The 17,968-nt window shown below is 35.2% G+C and overlaps 1 protein-coding gene across 4 annotated transcripts in view; it reads left to right on the top strand.

Moving 5' to 3' along the window:
- ASAP1 (ArfGAP with SH3 domain, ankyrin repeat and PH domain 1) overlaps positions 1-17,968 on the top strand; it is a 139,277-nt gene that overhangs the window by 91,165 nt on the left and 30,144 nt on the right. For all 4 annotated transcript variants that reach the window (XM_042869035.1, XM_042869034.1, XM_042869036.1 and 1 more), the window contains 9 exons: positions 3,216-3,316; positions 3,719-3,788; positions 5,354-5,441; positions 6,489-6,537; positions 11,533-11,696; positions 13,222-13,355; positions 14,666-14,757; positions 15,557-15,743; positions 16,962-17,047. In XM_042869035.1, the coding sequence (XP_042724969.1) occupies positions 3,216-3,316; positions 3,719-3,788; positions 5,354-5,441; positions 6,489-6,537; positions 11,533-11,696; positions 13,222-13,355; positions 14,666-14,757; positions 15,557-15,743; positions 16,962-17,047 (971 nt within the window). The remainder of the gene's footprint in view (positions 1-3,215; positions 3,317-3,718; positions 3,789-5,353; positions 5,442-6,488; positions 6,538-11,532; positions 11,697-13,221; positions 13,356-14,665; positions 14,758-15,556; positions 15,744-16,961; positions 17,048-17,968) is intronic.

Genomic DNA, 17,968 nt, shown 5'->3' with positions numbered 1-17,968 from the left:
TAATTTAGATGTGTTATTTTTGGAGATAATGTGAATTCTGAATTCAGAAAATAATTCATACTTCATGACAATTGCAAAACTGATATTTAGAATTTTGGTCTGCATTTCAAGAGACAGTGTGAAAATACAAAAATGCATGTTTCTTTGAGGCATACTTTTTAGCTTACTTCAACAATTGTTATGATCAGATAAATAGTTAACCTAGTCCAGTGTCCTGTCCTTGTCAGTGATCAAGAATAAGCATCCAGGAAAAAATATAAATTGGTTATGGGTACTGGTGGATCGCAAGCTGGACTTGAGCCAGCCATGCGCCCAGAAAGCCAAGCAAATCCTGGGCTGCATCAAAAGTAGTGTGGTCAACAGGGTGAGGGAGGAGATTGTGGCCCTCTGTGCTGGAGCCTCATCTGGAGTACTGTGTCCAGATGTGGAGTCCTCAGTGCAGGAGAGATGTTGATCTGTTGGAGCGTGTCCAGAGAAGGGCTGCAGAAATGATCCGTGGAATGGAACATCTGTCCTGTGAGGACAGATTGAGGGAACTGGGGCTGTTCAGCCTGGAGAAGAGAAGGCTCCAGGGAGACCTGAGGATGGCGATTCAGTAACTAAAGGGGACTACAAGAAAGAAAGAACTGACTCTTTAGCAGGGACTGCTGTGATAGGACAAAGGGAAATGGTTTCAAACTTCGAGTGGTGATTGAGGTTGGATATATGGAAAGCCTTTTACAGTGAGGGTGGTGAGGCACTGGCAGAGATGTAGTTGATGCACCATCTCTGGTGATTTTCAAGGTGAGGCTGGATCAGGCCCTGGGCAACCTGACATAGCAGTGGACGTTCCTGTTTGTTGCAGGGGAGTTGGACTAGATGTACTTTTTTCCCTTCTAACTCAAGCAAAATCTGTGAAGTTGAAGCTCTGGCTGTGTGTGACTTTGTGTAAGAAGCAAGTCTTGAACTTGTGATTCCCACCCAGATTATACATTCTGCTACTGTTAATCTCTCTGGAGTTCTCATTAGATATATGAGACTTCCTACTCATCATCTCAAACTGACTTTCCATCACGGATTTCAAGAGAGATCGGTGCATGGCCGTTGAATCTACTGAAGCATTCAGAATCGTTTTGATTTTATCTCGTATGAAAAAGCTGATACTCATATTGTACTTTATTTGGAAGAACCACTCATGCCTTAAGTGATTACCTTGTTCCCTGCTCTTTCAAGATCATAATGCAGCACTTCTTTTTACTTTTGCCCATATTCAAGGCGTTCATGTAGTGTTACATCTGCAAGGCTCTTAGAGACTTTGCTGGTATGCCTGTCCCTTGCATCAGTGAGAATTTGTTACTGCCATGCATGCAATTACCTGGTTCTTGGGAGCATCTTAACAGCCTTTGTGCATGGAGTTGTGCAGAAGAAGCACCAGTGTTGTAGCTTCATAAATAATACGCAAAATTACCCATGACTCTGCTACATAGAACGTCTCATTTTGCTACAGCATTTTGGTAACAAATTTATGTAATTTTGCACAAGAAATAGCTGATTTTGTAAAATGACTATGGTTTCAATTTTTTGGTTAAAAAAAAATCTAAGTGATAATATGATTATGGGAAGTAGTTATTTGATGTGCTAAAAATGCTTATACGTTAAAAACTTAAGTTTTAAAGGAAAGCAAACCTTTAATGCAGATTTCTGTTGGTATTCTCACAGCTCAACTGTTTTTACAAATGCAGCTGACAGCTTTACTTTCAGTTTAGCTAATTTTTACATTCATGTTTCATACCTGCTTCTTGATGCTTTATTTCCTTAACTCTTCATTTGATAAGCATAACCTATGCTAACATCAATAGAACCCTCATTTCAGTGGGGGTTCAAAATTGGTTTAAAACAAATCAGCTGCTTACTGTGATGGTGCAAACGCTTACTGATGCCATTGCACTGTATGCAGTGTTCTTCATGCTGCTTCCAACTGTCACAACTACAGTTCTACCAAATCACTTCTTTCTAAACTCATGTTTATTGCAGAAAAACAAAACAGAACACGTTTGTAAGGACACAGTATAAGATTTGGGAATGCAATCTTCAATATTCATTGACTGTAGGATTTAAAACACTGAGAAATATTGCCAGGAAAGTAATTTCATTTCCATTCTGTTGGTGCTGGTGGTGGTTTATTTGGTTTTGTTCTTTGGAATTTTTGTCAGATGCTTTGTGAGGGGACAGTTTTGCAGTCTCATTTAAAATAGTATATCCTTAATTATATTTCTTTTGCAAATATTTAAAACTAATGGCTTGATCTTTAATAGAAATTCAGAATTAATTTCGGTTTCATGAATGATACAATATAGCTTTCATTTTAGACATTTTGAAGACTGGATGGTATTTATTAACATTTGATCCTGCAGTTGTTTTAATTGCTTCTATGAAGCCAATGTCATACATGCAGTGCTGTACAGAATTTTGTCATTTTATCACTTTTGTACTTGATGAGCCATTTAAAGAGTTATTTCCTTATTTGTAGTAGTGCCTTTAGAAAGGATAATTGTCTTTTTAGGTGTGAGGATTACAAAATTTGTGTTCAAGGTGTATATTTCTAAATAAAATCATGTTTTAAATTATTTGCTTTTTCTTTTTCTTCTGTTTTTGCCTTTCGTGATTGAAGTCTAGGAGAGTAAGTCACTTTCAATGAACTTCTGTGGGCTTTTTCAGATGCATTTATAATGTGTTTATTCATTTCACTCTCTTGTTTCACTGAATCAAAAAAAAAAAAAACTATCAGTTGACTTCATTGACTAAAACTCATGCGAACACCACGTATATCTTCAGTTGGATAAAAATGATCATTGCCATTTGTTTTCATTGGGTAAATTTGTGTATAGCTGCATGCTTTATGTTGCTTTCTATTTGAAATTTGCTATCAGCATTTTATTATTTGTTTATAAAATTATGCAGCTTTAATCTTCTGTATTTTAAAAAGGTGCTATGTTTAGGTGGGCATTTGCCATTTGTAGTATACTCAAAACTCCTTATGAAGTAATGGTCTTGAACATGCAGTTAACTTTACATCAGTTGATGTAAAAGCAAACTCTAATATAGATGTAAAACATGCATTAGGAGTTCTTTTTTGTTAATAATACGTGAGGTTTTGGTAGAGGTATTGCGTAATGATGAGGAAAACTTACTGCGCATTTTAGGAAATGTTAATGGAGTTTTTGTTTTTGTTCTAGGATTCACAGAGCAGGCAAGGAGGATATAGTATGCATCAACTTCAGGGGAATAAGGAATATGGCAGTGAGAAGAAAGGTTATCTTTTAAAGAAGAGTGATGGGTATGTTCCCAAAGTGCATAATTGGGAGCTCTTACTATGTTTAGTCACTGCTTTTAACTGCTTTGTATCGTGGACTTCTAAGGCACACTGTCCTAATGCATGTGCTATGATACTTGAGACTTGCTATCAGAAAATGGATATGAGATTAGTCTAATAAATATAATACAAAAAGATAAAAACCAAAATCCTATGTCAAATTAAAAAAAAAAAAGCCCTTGTCTTTATAAATCTCTAAAAACTGATTAAGACCTGTCATAAATCTCCAGCATCTGTTAAGATGTTTAGTAACTTTGTCTGTCACTGTTTCCTAGGACAGTCTTACAAATTTCATGACATGAAAATATGTTTTTAAATTATGTCTAGCTACTGATTGTTGTTGTTGTTGTTGATATTCTTGTGTAGGTTAAGGAAAGTATGGCAAAGAAGAAAGTGCACTGTTAAAAATGGAATTCTAACCATATCACATGCAACGGTAAGTTATTTTTATACCTCTTCATTAAAATAGTAAATAATGTTTTCACAGTGGATCTGTTGGTGCTAATATCTGCTCTTGCAAAACAAGATGCTGCTGCTTCCAGCTGTTAAAGCTGTGGTTTACCAAAAGTTGGAGTTTGACTTAAGAAAATATTGCTATACTTGTTGCTCTCATGGTAGCGGTTTTGTCTGTTAATGATCACTAGGGAACAATTCTAGCTGTTACGTGTACAAGAAGACTGGTCAACTTGCTCATCTGTATTGCAGATATTTCACTTCAACATAGATGCATTTTAATGCACACACATTTATTTTGTTTTAAAAAAAAAAAAAAAAGCAATCAATCACCCAGCTAATAAGTGTGACTTGAAAACAGTCATTTGAAATTTTTTTTAATTCTTTTTTAAGTGATTTGATCTCCTTTGATAAAGAAATGACAAATGCATCAATTGCTTTTAAGAAAGCGTGGTTGCTTTTATTTAAAATTAAAAACTTCTTTCCCCTGTTACTATTGTTAAAGGAGATGGATCCATTTCATCACACTTCCTTTATCTTCTATCAAATTCCACTGACCAAGACTATCAGTGCCTAAAGATAACTTCATTTTCTCAAATAACTTGAGATTAGTTAGCAGTTCTTAGGTTGATTATGGTTCAGTTATCACCATTTTAAAAAATATGTTTTTCAAACTTATGTCTTGTCAATTTAGAATTCTTTGAATTGCATAGTTGGCTATAGTTTTCCTTTTCTTGTTTGTAACTATTTAAAAGCAGTGCCCAATGGAAAGTAATATTCTTGTTTGTAATTATGAAAGGTTCAGGTCATGACAATCTGTTACTCCTTGAGTGTTAGAAATACTGTGGTGATGAGCTGGTTCTGCCAAACAAGCTTGACTGTGTGGGAAATACTTTTGTAGATATTTTTGTCTTATTGCTTTGGCACTACTTAGCACTTGCTTATGCAGCTTCTAACACGAACAACTTCCAAAACTCTGTTCAGGAGTATTTCCTGATAAGTATTACGTCTCCTGTTTAGTTTGTATCTGCCAGCTATGATAAATTTAATTCAGTATCTCTATAGATTTTCACGAGTTTATATATATCCAAAATATTTTACTCATATTTAGCCTATTACGCCTTAAAATCTATGCTGTATTTAAATTATTTTAGTAGGTGTATTTACTCAAAGTTCTGAAACTCCAAATCTCCAGCTTCCCACTTCCCTTGAAAATTTTTAAGATTATTTATATATTAAAAAAAAAAAAAGCCTAATAACATGAGCATTGTTTATGAAACAATAAAAAAAAAGTAGCATATTCTAAACTAAGGCTTTGTTCCTTGAAGGCCTTTCAAGTAGTCCGGAGTTGCCATGAAGATTTTAGCTTTGTTTTGCATCTGGTCATTCAATCAGACCAAATCTGTGTCATGCTACTCTCCAGTGTTTTGAGGGTCTACACGTTTTCATGTCCAAAGTTTAAACTGATATCACACATGCACATTCCACAGAATGAAAAAGTAATCCTAAATTAAGACCTTTTTAAAGTAAAATAATTGTTTTTTTCAGTCCAACAGGCAGCCAGCTAAACTGAATTTATTAACCTGCCAGGTGAAGCCAAATGCTGAAGATAAGAAGTCTTTTGATCTAATATCACGTATGTGGCAATTTTAGTACTGTCTAACATTATAGGATTTCTAACAATGTTTTGAAGCCATGTAATTACAAGACATTTTCCTTGAAAATAAGACTGCAGTTGAACATTTGCATCTATGTCCAGATATATGCAGTGTCTCATGAGCATTAGAGTGACTCTAATTTTGAAGACAGGATGAAGAGACAAATGAATATGGAACCTCTATTTTGTGACATTAATACTGTTAATCTGTGACAAGCTATGAAGTGCCTGTTTCCCTAAGTTTGGAGAGATGTTTAAGAGCTTAGAGTGATGTCCATAAGCTGTATTCACCAGGAAATGGAGAAGATGCTTGGACTCTAATTCGTTGTCTGTTCTGTTTATTGAGTATTATTTAATAATCAAATGGGAAGCGAGGGGTAGAAGACTCAAAGAGAACCCAATTTCTCTTGTTCTCTTATCCTCCTTGCAAAATATTCATTGTTTTGTCTAAAATTCATAGTGATTTATATTTTCTCAGCATTAGAGCGTCAGTGATTTATCTTCTCCCTCTTTTGGTCTTGGATTTTAAACCATTTTTGAAGTAGGGTACGTCAATGTAATGTTATCAGTCTTTGCAAGAAAAATATTCAATAGCAAGCAGTACCAATATTATGTATTTGTAAGAACAGTCTTTGAAACCTTTAAACATGAGTTTAACACCCAGTTCTATTTCATTCTTCAGTTAGCAGATAAGTTTTTTAACTCAAACAGCAGTAAAACTTGTATATAAATATTAACATACAATAACAGAATAAACATTTTCTGCAGCTTACACTTGGTATTTGTCTTCAGAAGAGTTTGTGGGACAGTTTGATTCATGTGCTTATTACTTAGTATATCAAAGCCTAGAACTACATATATTTAATGTGAATCAATCTTCACAACTCCATCTTTCTTTGCTTTATGTATCAATGTCACAGGCTAAGAGAAATTGTTCTTAGACTTCAGGGTTGAATAGGCATAGTAACAGCTGTGTGATATTAAATTTTCACGTGCTAAATGAAAAGATGTATTTATTTATTACAGATAACAGAACATACCATTTTCAAGCAGAAGATGAACAAGAATACGTAGCGTAAGAATGCTTACTTTCTTTTTCAAGCCTTTGTCTGTAGATGCGTTTATGAAATCATTTATAGCAGTGAAATTTAGCTTTCTCACTTCATGCAAAAGTAGTGCCCACTGTTTTTTCTGTTGTTGTGAATGTGTAAATGTAAGCTGTTTGTGTTTGCATTTACATTTCTACAAGGTGCCTTGAAAACCCTGTAACACTGAAAATACAAAACGATCGGTTGGAAACCCATTTGGATTGTGTACCTCTCTAGTACGTTTTTCATGTGCGGATGCTTAGTGCAAAGCAGATGAAGCTATTAGGGTACAAATGAAATATTTTGAAATTCTCATCTTCCTTATTTCTGTAGTTACTAACTCTTTTGTAGTTACTGCCTTCCCTCCTGATCCTATCTTTTTCTCTAAGTTAAAAATAACAATTAAAGAACTCCATTTAACATAGAGAAATTTAGAGGTAATATATCTTTTCTACTATGGGCTTAGAAATGAGCAACATAGCATATTTGAATGACTACTTCAGAACCAGTAACCTGCTTCATTAATGCACATTTCCCAACAGACAGTTTCCTTTAAAACAGTCCTCCTTCCTGCTCTGCACCCTGATACACATTGTCCCAAGAACCTTGTGCCATTCTTTTTTTTTTCCATTTGAATATTGCTTTCAGTCATCAAATTGTGTTGTGGAGAACATCACTATTCAGTATTTGTGATCTGACAGGACTACAAAAAAATGAAGTAGTAAGTGCAGTAAGCAAGCCAGAACCTTCAGGATGGCTTGTTCTTCAGGACTTGTACTTTTTGTCACACATCTGTCTTTTACTGGAAGGCTGAGTTGTTACTTATCTATTTTTGAAATGACATGGAGTATTTGTACTGTATTCAAGTTGTTAGGTAGCACTGAGAGACAGCAATGGTGACAACTCATCATTGCAGGTACAGATGAGGTGAGAAGGTTGGAGAGTTTTGTCATGTGGTGAGGTCCTTGCAGTGGCTTCATGGCAATATATTAGCTGAATGCTAAGTTGTCAGGGGTGCTATAAGTTATGAGTGCAATACTGGCTCGCCCGGACATGCTTATTGCATTCTTTCAGAAACTTAACTGTTCCAGTAAGCTTTGTAGTAAAGAACAAAATATTATTACTTCTCATTGCTAATGCACTTGGTGAACAGTATGGCAGAGATTTTTGTGTTTCTGCCATAAGTTAGCTTTTATTATATTTGTTGGTTTAAAAGGGGAAGATTTTTTTTGAGTAAGATGCGTGTGAGGGAGAATGCATTAGTAAAATAATACTTATTATTGACAGGTCAATAAACCCAGTTTAGCTGGCTGCCTTTGAACTGTTTTGGAATTCCAAGCTGGTTTTGTTTCCCGTTACAATTATAGTTCCCATCTGCTTTGTACTGGAGTCTGGATTATCACTTCAAAATCAGGCAGCTGAAAAAATTGCTTGTGGCAACATTAAAAAATATTCCAGAACGTGTTTTAAAATTCCTGTTTAGGTAAAGAGACATTAGTTGTGTCCCAGTGGTGGGATACATGTTGACAAACTAATGTAAGCAAAGGGTATTTTGCCAGTGTTTTGGCAGTATAGGCTAGGGACAAAAAGGTGCTGTTGTGCTACACAGTCTGTTTCATCTTTTTCCTCCACCTTGTTGCATTTTGTCCTAATTTTGGTGCTACCTCTTTTTTTTTTTTTCCTTTGTGTGCCAACTGATAAATAAATGTGGAAGTAGATTTTTCCGTTCCCTTCCAGCCTCACGTCTAAATGAAGAGCAAAATCAAAATGTTTCTTTATCCTCTAGTTTAAATTACATTGTACACTTTTTCCCAGTGATCATTTGGAACTGTTTCCAGAGAGCTACTAAATACCTAAATAAGAATGGCAGACCCTTTAAAACACAAATCACTGATGCCTACATCCTGTTGCAGGTCTGTTACTACATCCCTCTCACAGTTCCCTTAGCTCAGTGTGTTTCTTGATTCTTACCCAACCAGTTGTCTTTTGACCTTTAATTAGTGCTCAGCTGTATGTCAGACTTCTTTGTGAGCTGTTAGTTTCTCCAGTAGATAAAGCTCAGTGTTTACAGAGTGGAGGTAAATGTGTGTATTTAATTGTGTGTGTTAAAAGAAACATACATGCAGACCTCTTTAAAAAAAAAAAAAAAAAAGTTTTTTTTAATACATAATCGTAGATGGTTTCTACTTTGTGATAATTGTGGATAGGGCCAAAGATACTGTGGACGTGACTTTTTAGTTTTCTTTATATCTCATTTTATTGGAGGTCAAGAGTATATCTGTTTGTGTAGGAAAATATTGAACTAAATAAAGCCAGATTTAGGAATTGCACTACAATGCAATACCATCCCAATTCAGTCTGGTCTTGAGCAATGGTTGTCAGAGGGCTTTTAGTTTTCATTTTTGTTTGTTGTTGTTGTTGTTGTTGTTGTTGTTTGTTTGTTTTCTTGAGAAGACTGGGTAGGAAGGTCTTCATGTTCTCTGTTCCTTGTTCCATATCCAAAAAAAAAAAAAAAAAAAAAAAAAGGTTGTGGCTGGAAGTTTGATAGCTACCATGTTAAGGTTTATGTGTTTACCTGCAGTATTGCAGTAGAAATTTTCATAAGAGAGGGTTATACTGTGAAGACTTTTGTTCGCTACAAATACTGAAGAAATAAGTGTGATCTGAGTATGAGTCTCTTCTACCTGCAGTTAAAGAATACTTCTGCTTCCTTCTTTGGAGTCAAGGTTTACCCATGATAGCTCATTTTTGTTTAGCCACATGAGTTTGTTGGGAATCCAACAAACTGAATGCATTAAAAGACCGTGGAGGAATAGCTGAGATCCAGAAAAAGTGCAGTAGAAGACTGGACAGCACGTTGTATTGTGTTAGATTGAAGACAAAGCAATTACATGAGACTTGAGTAACTGAAAAATTATTTTGAAGGACACTATGAAATATTAACATAAGCTTTTCCACTACTAGATTAATGTTGGTATATTGTAAAAGAAAACAAATGTACTCAAGGGAAAAAAAGCAGTGGGGAAGGGTGCTAAAAATGAACGTGTGTGGTACAGATAAAAGGAAGAGCAGCAGTGAGGGAGCTTTTCTTTTACTGACTCTGAATTAATATGACACACTTACTGATTTGAATTTTTTTAATGGAAAGTATGCCAGGAAGTCACCAACTGGGAGCCTCTTGAATAATTGGCATTAGCCATTTGAGTATGTCCATGCTTGTGTTGGTGTTAACTCAACTGCTAATGATGTCGTCTCAGACGAGCTGACACTGTGGTGTCTTTGACTGACCCACAGATAACACTGCAGATGTAGTCTTCAGCAGTAGGTTCTTTCTAGCTGAAATAATACCAAAATAATTTGTAGCTCTTACAAGTTTGGAAGCTTTTAATATGGGAATCTGTGTCAAACTAACAGCTGGCTCAGTCATGTCATGTTTATTTTAATTACATCTCATGGTTCTTTTGTTACTGCACAAATGAGTTTTATTCAAATTCTTCCTTTTTAACAAATTGATGACATTGTAACCTTGAAAAGAAATGCCACTGAAAGTTGGAATAAATGTTGCTTCTCTGAATTTAATAATTATTTTGCACTATATGTTTAACACAACATCAGTGTATCATTGGAAGCAAGGCGTTGCCTCCCCTGTATTTGAGAAACCAGACATTTAGTCAGAAAAATGGCAGAAGGGTGCCATCTAGTGTGGGTTCTTACACTGCATCATGTAACTGGAAAGAGGAATTTATGTAAATATATTTTTTCCAGCATATAAACTATAAGGTATTATTATTTCCCAATATTTCAGTTTCTTTTAAAGATAGACTTTTTTTTTTCCACCAATCTTAAAGTATTTTCTTTTAGGTACAGTGGTTCTCAACTCATAAATGTTTTATGAAGCATATTTAAATTATATATACAATATACACTGCCCATGCACTAGTTCAGGTTCTGAATCTGCTTTGCAACACTACATTTATAAGTTTGCCTCTGAAATCCTTCAGAATTTCTGTTATTATTTCAAGAAGAGATTGTAAACATCAGCCTGAACTTTTCTCAATGTGTTTAGATGAGCACAGCCATTTTAGCTCATTTCAGGAAACTGACTGTTTTAATACTGTACACAGGAAGAACACTGCTGAAATATTTCTGTGCAAAATGTTTATTTGCAGTGGTGCTAAAAACGTCTGAAATCGTTGTAATCGAGAGGATTTTTATTTGCTCTTCTCCTCTTCAACCTTAAGGCAGCAGCCAGAGAGTTTTATTTTTTGTTAATTTAAACATAACTGTGTACTCAAAAACTGATAAGAGTGTCTGGGTGGGGGAAGGCTAATGCCTGTCATACCACTAAGGAATTTTGATTTCTTATGGGTGACAAGTGCTCTTGAAATTTTGTTAATTGCTGCTATTGCTACTCTCTTATTATCTTCTCTTCTGGAGCTCCTTGCCCCATTTGTTGCCCTGGCTGTTTTCATTAATTCAGATACTGCTCAACTCCAGCTAGAGCACTCAGACTGGCATTTTGAAAGGCAATCAGACATGCTCACACTTTGTGAAATGCACTTGCTTTTTCCTGTGCAAGGAGTGGTGCACATGTGAGAAAGTAGTGGTTATAATTTCCTCTACTAACACATTTTAGGATGATCTTAGACACTTATTTCTAAGGTAGCCATATTAACAGGAGCTTAATTGCACATTTTCTCTTCCACAGCTTCTGCTTTTTTAAGGAGCCCAAGAACTGTATTGCTTTGACTTGAAATTTGTTTGCCAAAGCAACAGCAGAATTAAGACTTTCCTTCTTTTTTTCCATTCTTACTTTTTCTGAATTCTTTGCCTTTCTCTTGCCTTTTTCCTACTTGCTTTGCCTCACAATGGTTCTTCCCTATATTCCCACTAATATTTTGTTCCTGGCATTCTTCTACAGTTTATAGATAAACTTGTATTTGCAAATGCAGATCTTCATTAAGGTCTTTATCTTGTGCTAGATGGATATCAGTATTGACTAACAGCAAAGAAGAAGCATTAAATATGGCATTCCGTGGAGAGCAGAGCACAGGGGAGAACAGTTTAGAGGATCTGACAAAAGCCATTATTGATGACATACAGAGATTACCCGGAAATGAAGTCTGTTGTGATTGTGGCTCACCAGGTATCTCAATTTGTTCATGTCATCAACTTCTTGTTGTGAGCACAGTGATTTCTTTAGAGGTGTTTGTAGAGTGCAAACTAATTTTTAAGCAATATATTGATCAGTCTTCAAGCTGCTTTTAAAAGAACAAATATTGACTTTCATACATTAGTTCTGTTTAATTCACTAAAATATTTTTGTGTGTTGTCTGTGCTTACTTCCAGCAGTTCAAGCCCCTCTGGAGTTTGAACTGTTCTTGTTGCACTGTCTCTAGATGCTTGTTGCACTTGAATGGAAGTTGCTTGGCATCACTGATCCTGTGCATGCTACTAAGTAGAAGTGAGTAATGCTTAGACAATGACTGTGGAAAAATTGACCTGGCCCGGATCGTACTCTGAGGTTTTGTCTTGGTATGAGACTACTGGGATTTCAGTATCAAAAATCCTCATAGAATAAGTAGTCTTGTGCTAAGAAGGGAGACCCAGAGTTAGAATCCTATCAGATTGTATCTTCAGAAGTGCAGGTCAGTTACATGTTATAGCTTGAGAAGAATCAACTTGTCATTGAACTACTGAATTGATAAGGTAGTTGAGAGCTGTTGCAGCTTTCAGATCTAAAGAGATTCCTCAAGAAGACGATGTTCATGGGAAACTGAGTAGACATCTCCAATGTATCTTGGAGATGCTTACTGATGCAGAACTGATCCAAATAAGAAAATCCTAGATAAAAGTATAAAGTAGAATATTGCAAAATCACTATGTCAAGTCCTGGAAATTATTTGTTCTATTATTTTGGCTTAATTTATGTATGTGAAGCTGCAGCAACTTTGTACTACTTTTCATTCATCTCCTAATTAATGGTGAAGTTTCAAGCTTCTTTAAAGCTGCAAGCTGGGATAAAGTCTTGACTTTGTCAGCTACTATGTAAGATGGGGAAGAGATTTATTTGAAAATATGTATACAAAATATGTATGCATTCACTTATTTTCTTCAAAAGACTGATCATGTTCCTTATATAGTATTTGTAATGTAAAAATGCAGATCTACTCCATGACAGTGCATTAAAAAAAAAAAAATTCAAACTAACCTCTTAGTTCCTCATATTCTCCACGTATTACTGTTTTCATGTTGCAATATGTTATCATCAATTTTTAATGAAAAAAGACTATTTAAGAAATAAATACTAAAACTTCAGAAGTTGTCAGTAGTGGAATATAAGAAGTACGTTGATTTTTAAAAACAAGAAATAAAAGCCTATCTTCCTTCTAGAAGAAACAAACCTTGAATGCATTCAGTCTGGTCATTCAGCATGGATTTAGAATTCTAAGTTCAGTGCCATTGTGGCTGTTACTAAATCTGAAAAACTGAATTCTGTTGGTAGCAATGCGTCGCTTGTGCTGCAGTTTGGAGAAAAGTGTGAGATATACTTGGTTCATTTCCATTTGTTAAATATGAAATAAGGAATTACTTCAGATTACACTGCATTTCTTACCACCACAGAAAACTTCCTTTAACTTCTTTAACTATTTTGTTTATCAATTTCACAGATCCAACATGGCTATCAACTAACTTGGGCATTTTAACCTGCATAGAGTGTTCTGGAATACACAGAGAAATGGGTGTCCATATTTCTCGAATCCAGTCTTTGGAATTAGATAAATTAGGAACGTCTGAACTCTTGGTAAGTTTCTTACATTATGTATATGTTAAACATTGTGTTTAATTACGTGTTGGGTATTAGGTTGGATATTAGGAAAAAAAATATTCTCAGGAAGATTGGTGAGACATTGGAACAGGCTGCCCAGGGAGGTGGTAGAATCACCATCTTTGCAAGTATTCAAGAAATGTGGAGATGTGGTGCTGAGGAGAATGGTTTGGTGAACGTGGTAAAGATGGGTTGATGGTTGGACTAGATGATCTTTCTGGTCTTTTCCACCATTAATGATTCTATGTTGACCTGTAATACAATCCTTTAAATTCAACACCTGAACTTTTCAATATATAAGTTTTGCAGAATATTTTATTCATATGTTTGTGAGGTTTTCTACTATTCTGTATTGTTGATACATCTGTCTGTTAGTCATTTCTATTCATTTCCCAGGGCTTTACAGAATGAATATCAATATCTGCTGTGAATAGTGACGTTAGAATCTTACCTTTTACTTGCTGATCTTGACTCTAAATCAAGATAAAAATGTCTTGTGAATCTAACTTAACAATTGAGAATGACTAATGCTATTTATGACAGGAAAATATTGGATGAATCTTTTTAATTTCATAGAAGGAAATCCTTTAACATTTATGATCCTTTCATGTTATTAAATGTGGAGGTTGGTGGCCCTGCACGTGGCAGGGCGTTGGAGATTCATGATCCTTGAGGTCCCTTCCAACCGGGGCCATTCTGTGATTGTGTGATTCTGTGAAAGAAATTGTAAGGATAACTATTAATAAACAACAGGTTTATGCCACAATCTGTGCTTGACCTGTGAGAAGACTTACTGCAGAAACGTTGTGAAATATTAATAATTCAAAAACTTCTTGAAATACTGAGTTGCTCACAAACATACTATAATTATTTTTTTTACATGAGAAGTTCTGAGTGTGACTTTCCAATAGGTCTGAGCTGTTTTCCAGAGGTAACTGTCTGATAAAGGTATCTGATTAGGGTATAAGCACTATTACGGTGTCCTGTTGCTAGTTAGTACATCTGTTTTTGTATCTGAGGTAATTAAACTTGAAATGCGAGTAATAAGCTGTGGTTGTGAAGCCTGTTTTACAACAAATTCTGGGCTGATAGAATTCACATTTGAAAATATTTGATTACTTTCAATTTCAATGTAGTTACTGTGCTTCATTTTTTTAGCCTGATGTGTTATTGTTAGATAACAGAGAGCAAAATGCATATTAATAGTTCAGGTTTTAGTTTACTGATGGTTGGTGGTTGCAAAAACTCCCTTTTATCCTTTTTTTTTTTTTTTTTTTTTTTTTCAGCTGGCCAAGAATGTAGGAAACAATAGTTTTAATGATATTATGGAAGGGAATTTACCTAGTCCGTCACCTAAACCCAGTCCATCGAGTGATATGTAAGTTGTGAATATCTTAAGTTTTTCAATATTAAGTTTAATGTGAAATGTACTTGTGATGGAAAATGCCTGAAGATAAAGAGCCAGGGGTAGACTTGGATAACAGAACACTTTTTATTCAAACTCCAAAATGGAGTTTCGTAAAAGTTCAGTCTTACGCCCTCCAGTCACATTTTAGCTACTTCATCTTCTCAGTGTAGAAAACTGTGTATTTGGTTTCTTTAGAGCATGCTGCTGAATCTTGCAAGCTTTTCATTTATTCCAATATGCCATCAGGTGATAAAACTGTTGGACTAAATGGACATTAAATTCAGTACCGTCTTGATATCATGAGAAATTTTCTCTTCCTTTTTCTGGCACAGGAGTTGTGCAGAAAGCATAACAAATGTGATTTTGCTAGAAGACATTCTAATCTATTATGTGTTTTATGTGTTCCTGTAGCTTCTTTGGTACTATTATTTTTTTAATCCTGTTTTTTACTGTTTTTCATGCTTATCTTTATAACACGTAGGTACATTTTTACAAGAGACCACGTTTCAGGCTGTGTTTTATCTTTATTTTCAGAGTCAAAGAGTTTACAAACTTTTGTTTGCAACAAGAAGACATAGTGCAATTGAAGGAGTATCTTACTTGGAACTCGCTTGAGAGAAAAAAAAAAAAAGCATGCATTATAGTAATAAGCTTTTATCTGATAATTTTCCTCGTAACTTCTGAGTTCAAGTTAGATAACGTGATATTAAATTATTGACCTATTTTTTCTTAAAACATCTATACCAAGGTCTATTTTCATACCCCACAGGACTGCGCGTAAAGAATTTATAACTGCTAAGTATGTAGATCATAAGTTCTCTAGGAAGACTTGTGCATCTGCAGCAGCTAAACTGAATGAATTACTTGAGGCTGTCAAATCCAGGGATTTACTTGCACTAATTCAAGTCTATGCAGAGGGAGTAGAGCTAATGGAGCCACTGTTAGAGCCTGGACAGGTAAGCCTATCAGGTAAACAGGATTGAGTATTTTAAGTAAAGTATATCTGTATAATGTCAAGTACCACAGGCTGTTATCTTTAATACTTAAGAGAAAAAACAGATTAATATGATTAAAAAATGCTTTCCCTGATTTGGCATCCTTTAGGGGGGAGAAAGGGAGATCATATATGTTGCCAGCAGTTAATCTGAAGAAGAGTGAAATGCAACAGTACTATGATACACTGTTCTAATTGCAGCTATTTTATGTTGAAAAGCACCTGTTCTTCAGCATGCTCCTTTTAGAAAAAGGACCTGAGATAGCTGAATTTGCTAACCTAGGGTCATCTGATACCATAGATAGTATCATGTCTGCTTTTAAAGTAGCTGCCAAAGGGACACATCACCTACTGTACACAAGTCTTTGCATGCTGTATGAAGAAGCAGCAAAGGTGGTGCTTTCACAGGCTGTGATGAAACATTTACAAAAGTGCAGTTTTTCATTCAGGACAAGAATTGTGGCTTTGAATTGGTATTAATAATGTGCTGGATACTTCCAATTCCTCCTTAAAATCTGTAGCAGGTTTTCTGAAGATAAGTCCTGTTTCACCTAAAGTATCCATGTAGAAACATTGCTCCAGAGCAATGTAACCTAGTTTTGTAAAGAAACAATGCTGTGTAGCCACTTGGTCAGCAATATTTTTTCCTTCTGCTTTAAAATCCAACCTAGAGAGATCTCAGAGAGTTTTCAGTAAGATATATGAAAACAGCCATTTTGGCAAAGGCTTGTCTGTGTGGAGTGGAGGAGTTCAGTCTCAGCACTTGAGATATCACAGAGTGCTGGTCATGGAAGCACTTCACAGATCCTCTGACTATGGGCTTAACTCTGTCAGCTGTAAGGAGAACCAAAGCATTAGCCCTTAGTGTTTCACAGCTTCTGTAGTCAGTAATATGTTTGAATACCAATTGAAATGTGCTCTGCAGTTAGGATGTTTGTAACAGCAGTTTCCCATGTAAATCCTCTACTTAATAAATTTTAATTCTAATATATTCTCATTTAAGTTTTTAAAATGCACTTAATGATTCATAGGAGTTGTTAAAATTTGGTTTTAGAGTAATTTCTCATGCACCTTTTAATCTGAATTGTTCTCATTTACACGTATCAAGACAAAAGTTATATATAGGAAATAAAGCATGATTCTATTTGAGATAATCTAACTTCTGTTTACATGTGTTTAGGAGCCAGGTGAAACAGCGCTTCATTTAGCAGTCCGGACTGCTGACCAAACCTCTCTCCATCTGGTTGACTTCCTTGTACAAAACTGGTATGGATTGCATATTTTTCTTCAGTTTAGAATGAAAAATGAAGATGTTCAAAGCCGTCATTTCAACATGTTGGGTTGTTTCTTCATCACTTGTAATCATTCTCCTTAGATATGTTTCAGAGAAGCATAATTTAATACCTTGAGTTGACCTTTGTGCTTGTAGTCACTAGAGAGTGGGGAAATAAGATATGGAATGTAGTTTCTCCTTTAATGTTATTTTTAATTAATGTGGAACAAAAAATATTGGTATAGGACATAGATGTAAAACATACGAAAATGTGAAACAATGCAAACAAAAAACGAATCAGTCAGATAAAGAAGAAACTGCACGAATGGAGAACTTTTTATCAGAAAATGATAAATAGAAGATGCATTAACTTCGGAAGAGATGTTGTAGTAGTTTGGAAACTGCTGAAGCTGTTGAGAGCGTAGTCTTTTTAACTGGAAATTTTTAGCATCTAGTTTATTGGCTGAGCTGTTCTTTGTTGTCAAGAAATATTCACAGGAGTAAAATAATACATATATATACATTTTTTTTTAATTTTTTTTTTAATGAATGATCTAGTGGTACATTGTTAGCTTTTATTTATATCACAATGTAGGTAATGATGAAATGAAATAGATTCTAGTCCACTCCTAGCATGCTCTTAAGTGAAAGAGGCATCCCTTGCTTGCTTTCTCAGAGTGAGGGGATCGCTTTTGCAGAGGGATGAGAGAGGAGGGGTGGGGTGTTTGGTTTGAGGAATAATTTCCCCTGAGCATATGAAATCAACATACCTATTATTTGAAAATCAGTGGAAAGAATACTTTTTTTCTTTCCTCTCTCTGACTGTATATAGAATGCTGCATTTAGGCAGTGTTAGGGAGGAAGTTTTGTCTGCTGGTAACAGTAGACCTGGAGTAAGTGTTTGTGTCACCATC

Source organism: Lagopus leucura, unplaced genomic scaffold, assembly GCF_019238085.1.
Source record: "Lagopus leucura isolate 7727_CA_CO unplaced genomic scaffold, USGS_WTPT01 Super-Scaffold_100002, whole genome shotgun sequence".
Lineage (NCBI taxonomy): Eukaryota > Metazoa > Chordata > Aves > Galliformes > Phasianidae > Lagopus > Lagopus leucura.
This window is presented reverse-complemented; position numbering and strand designations above follow the sequence as displayed.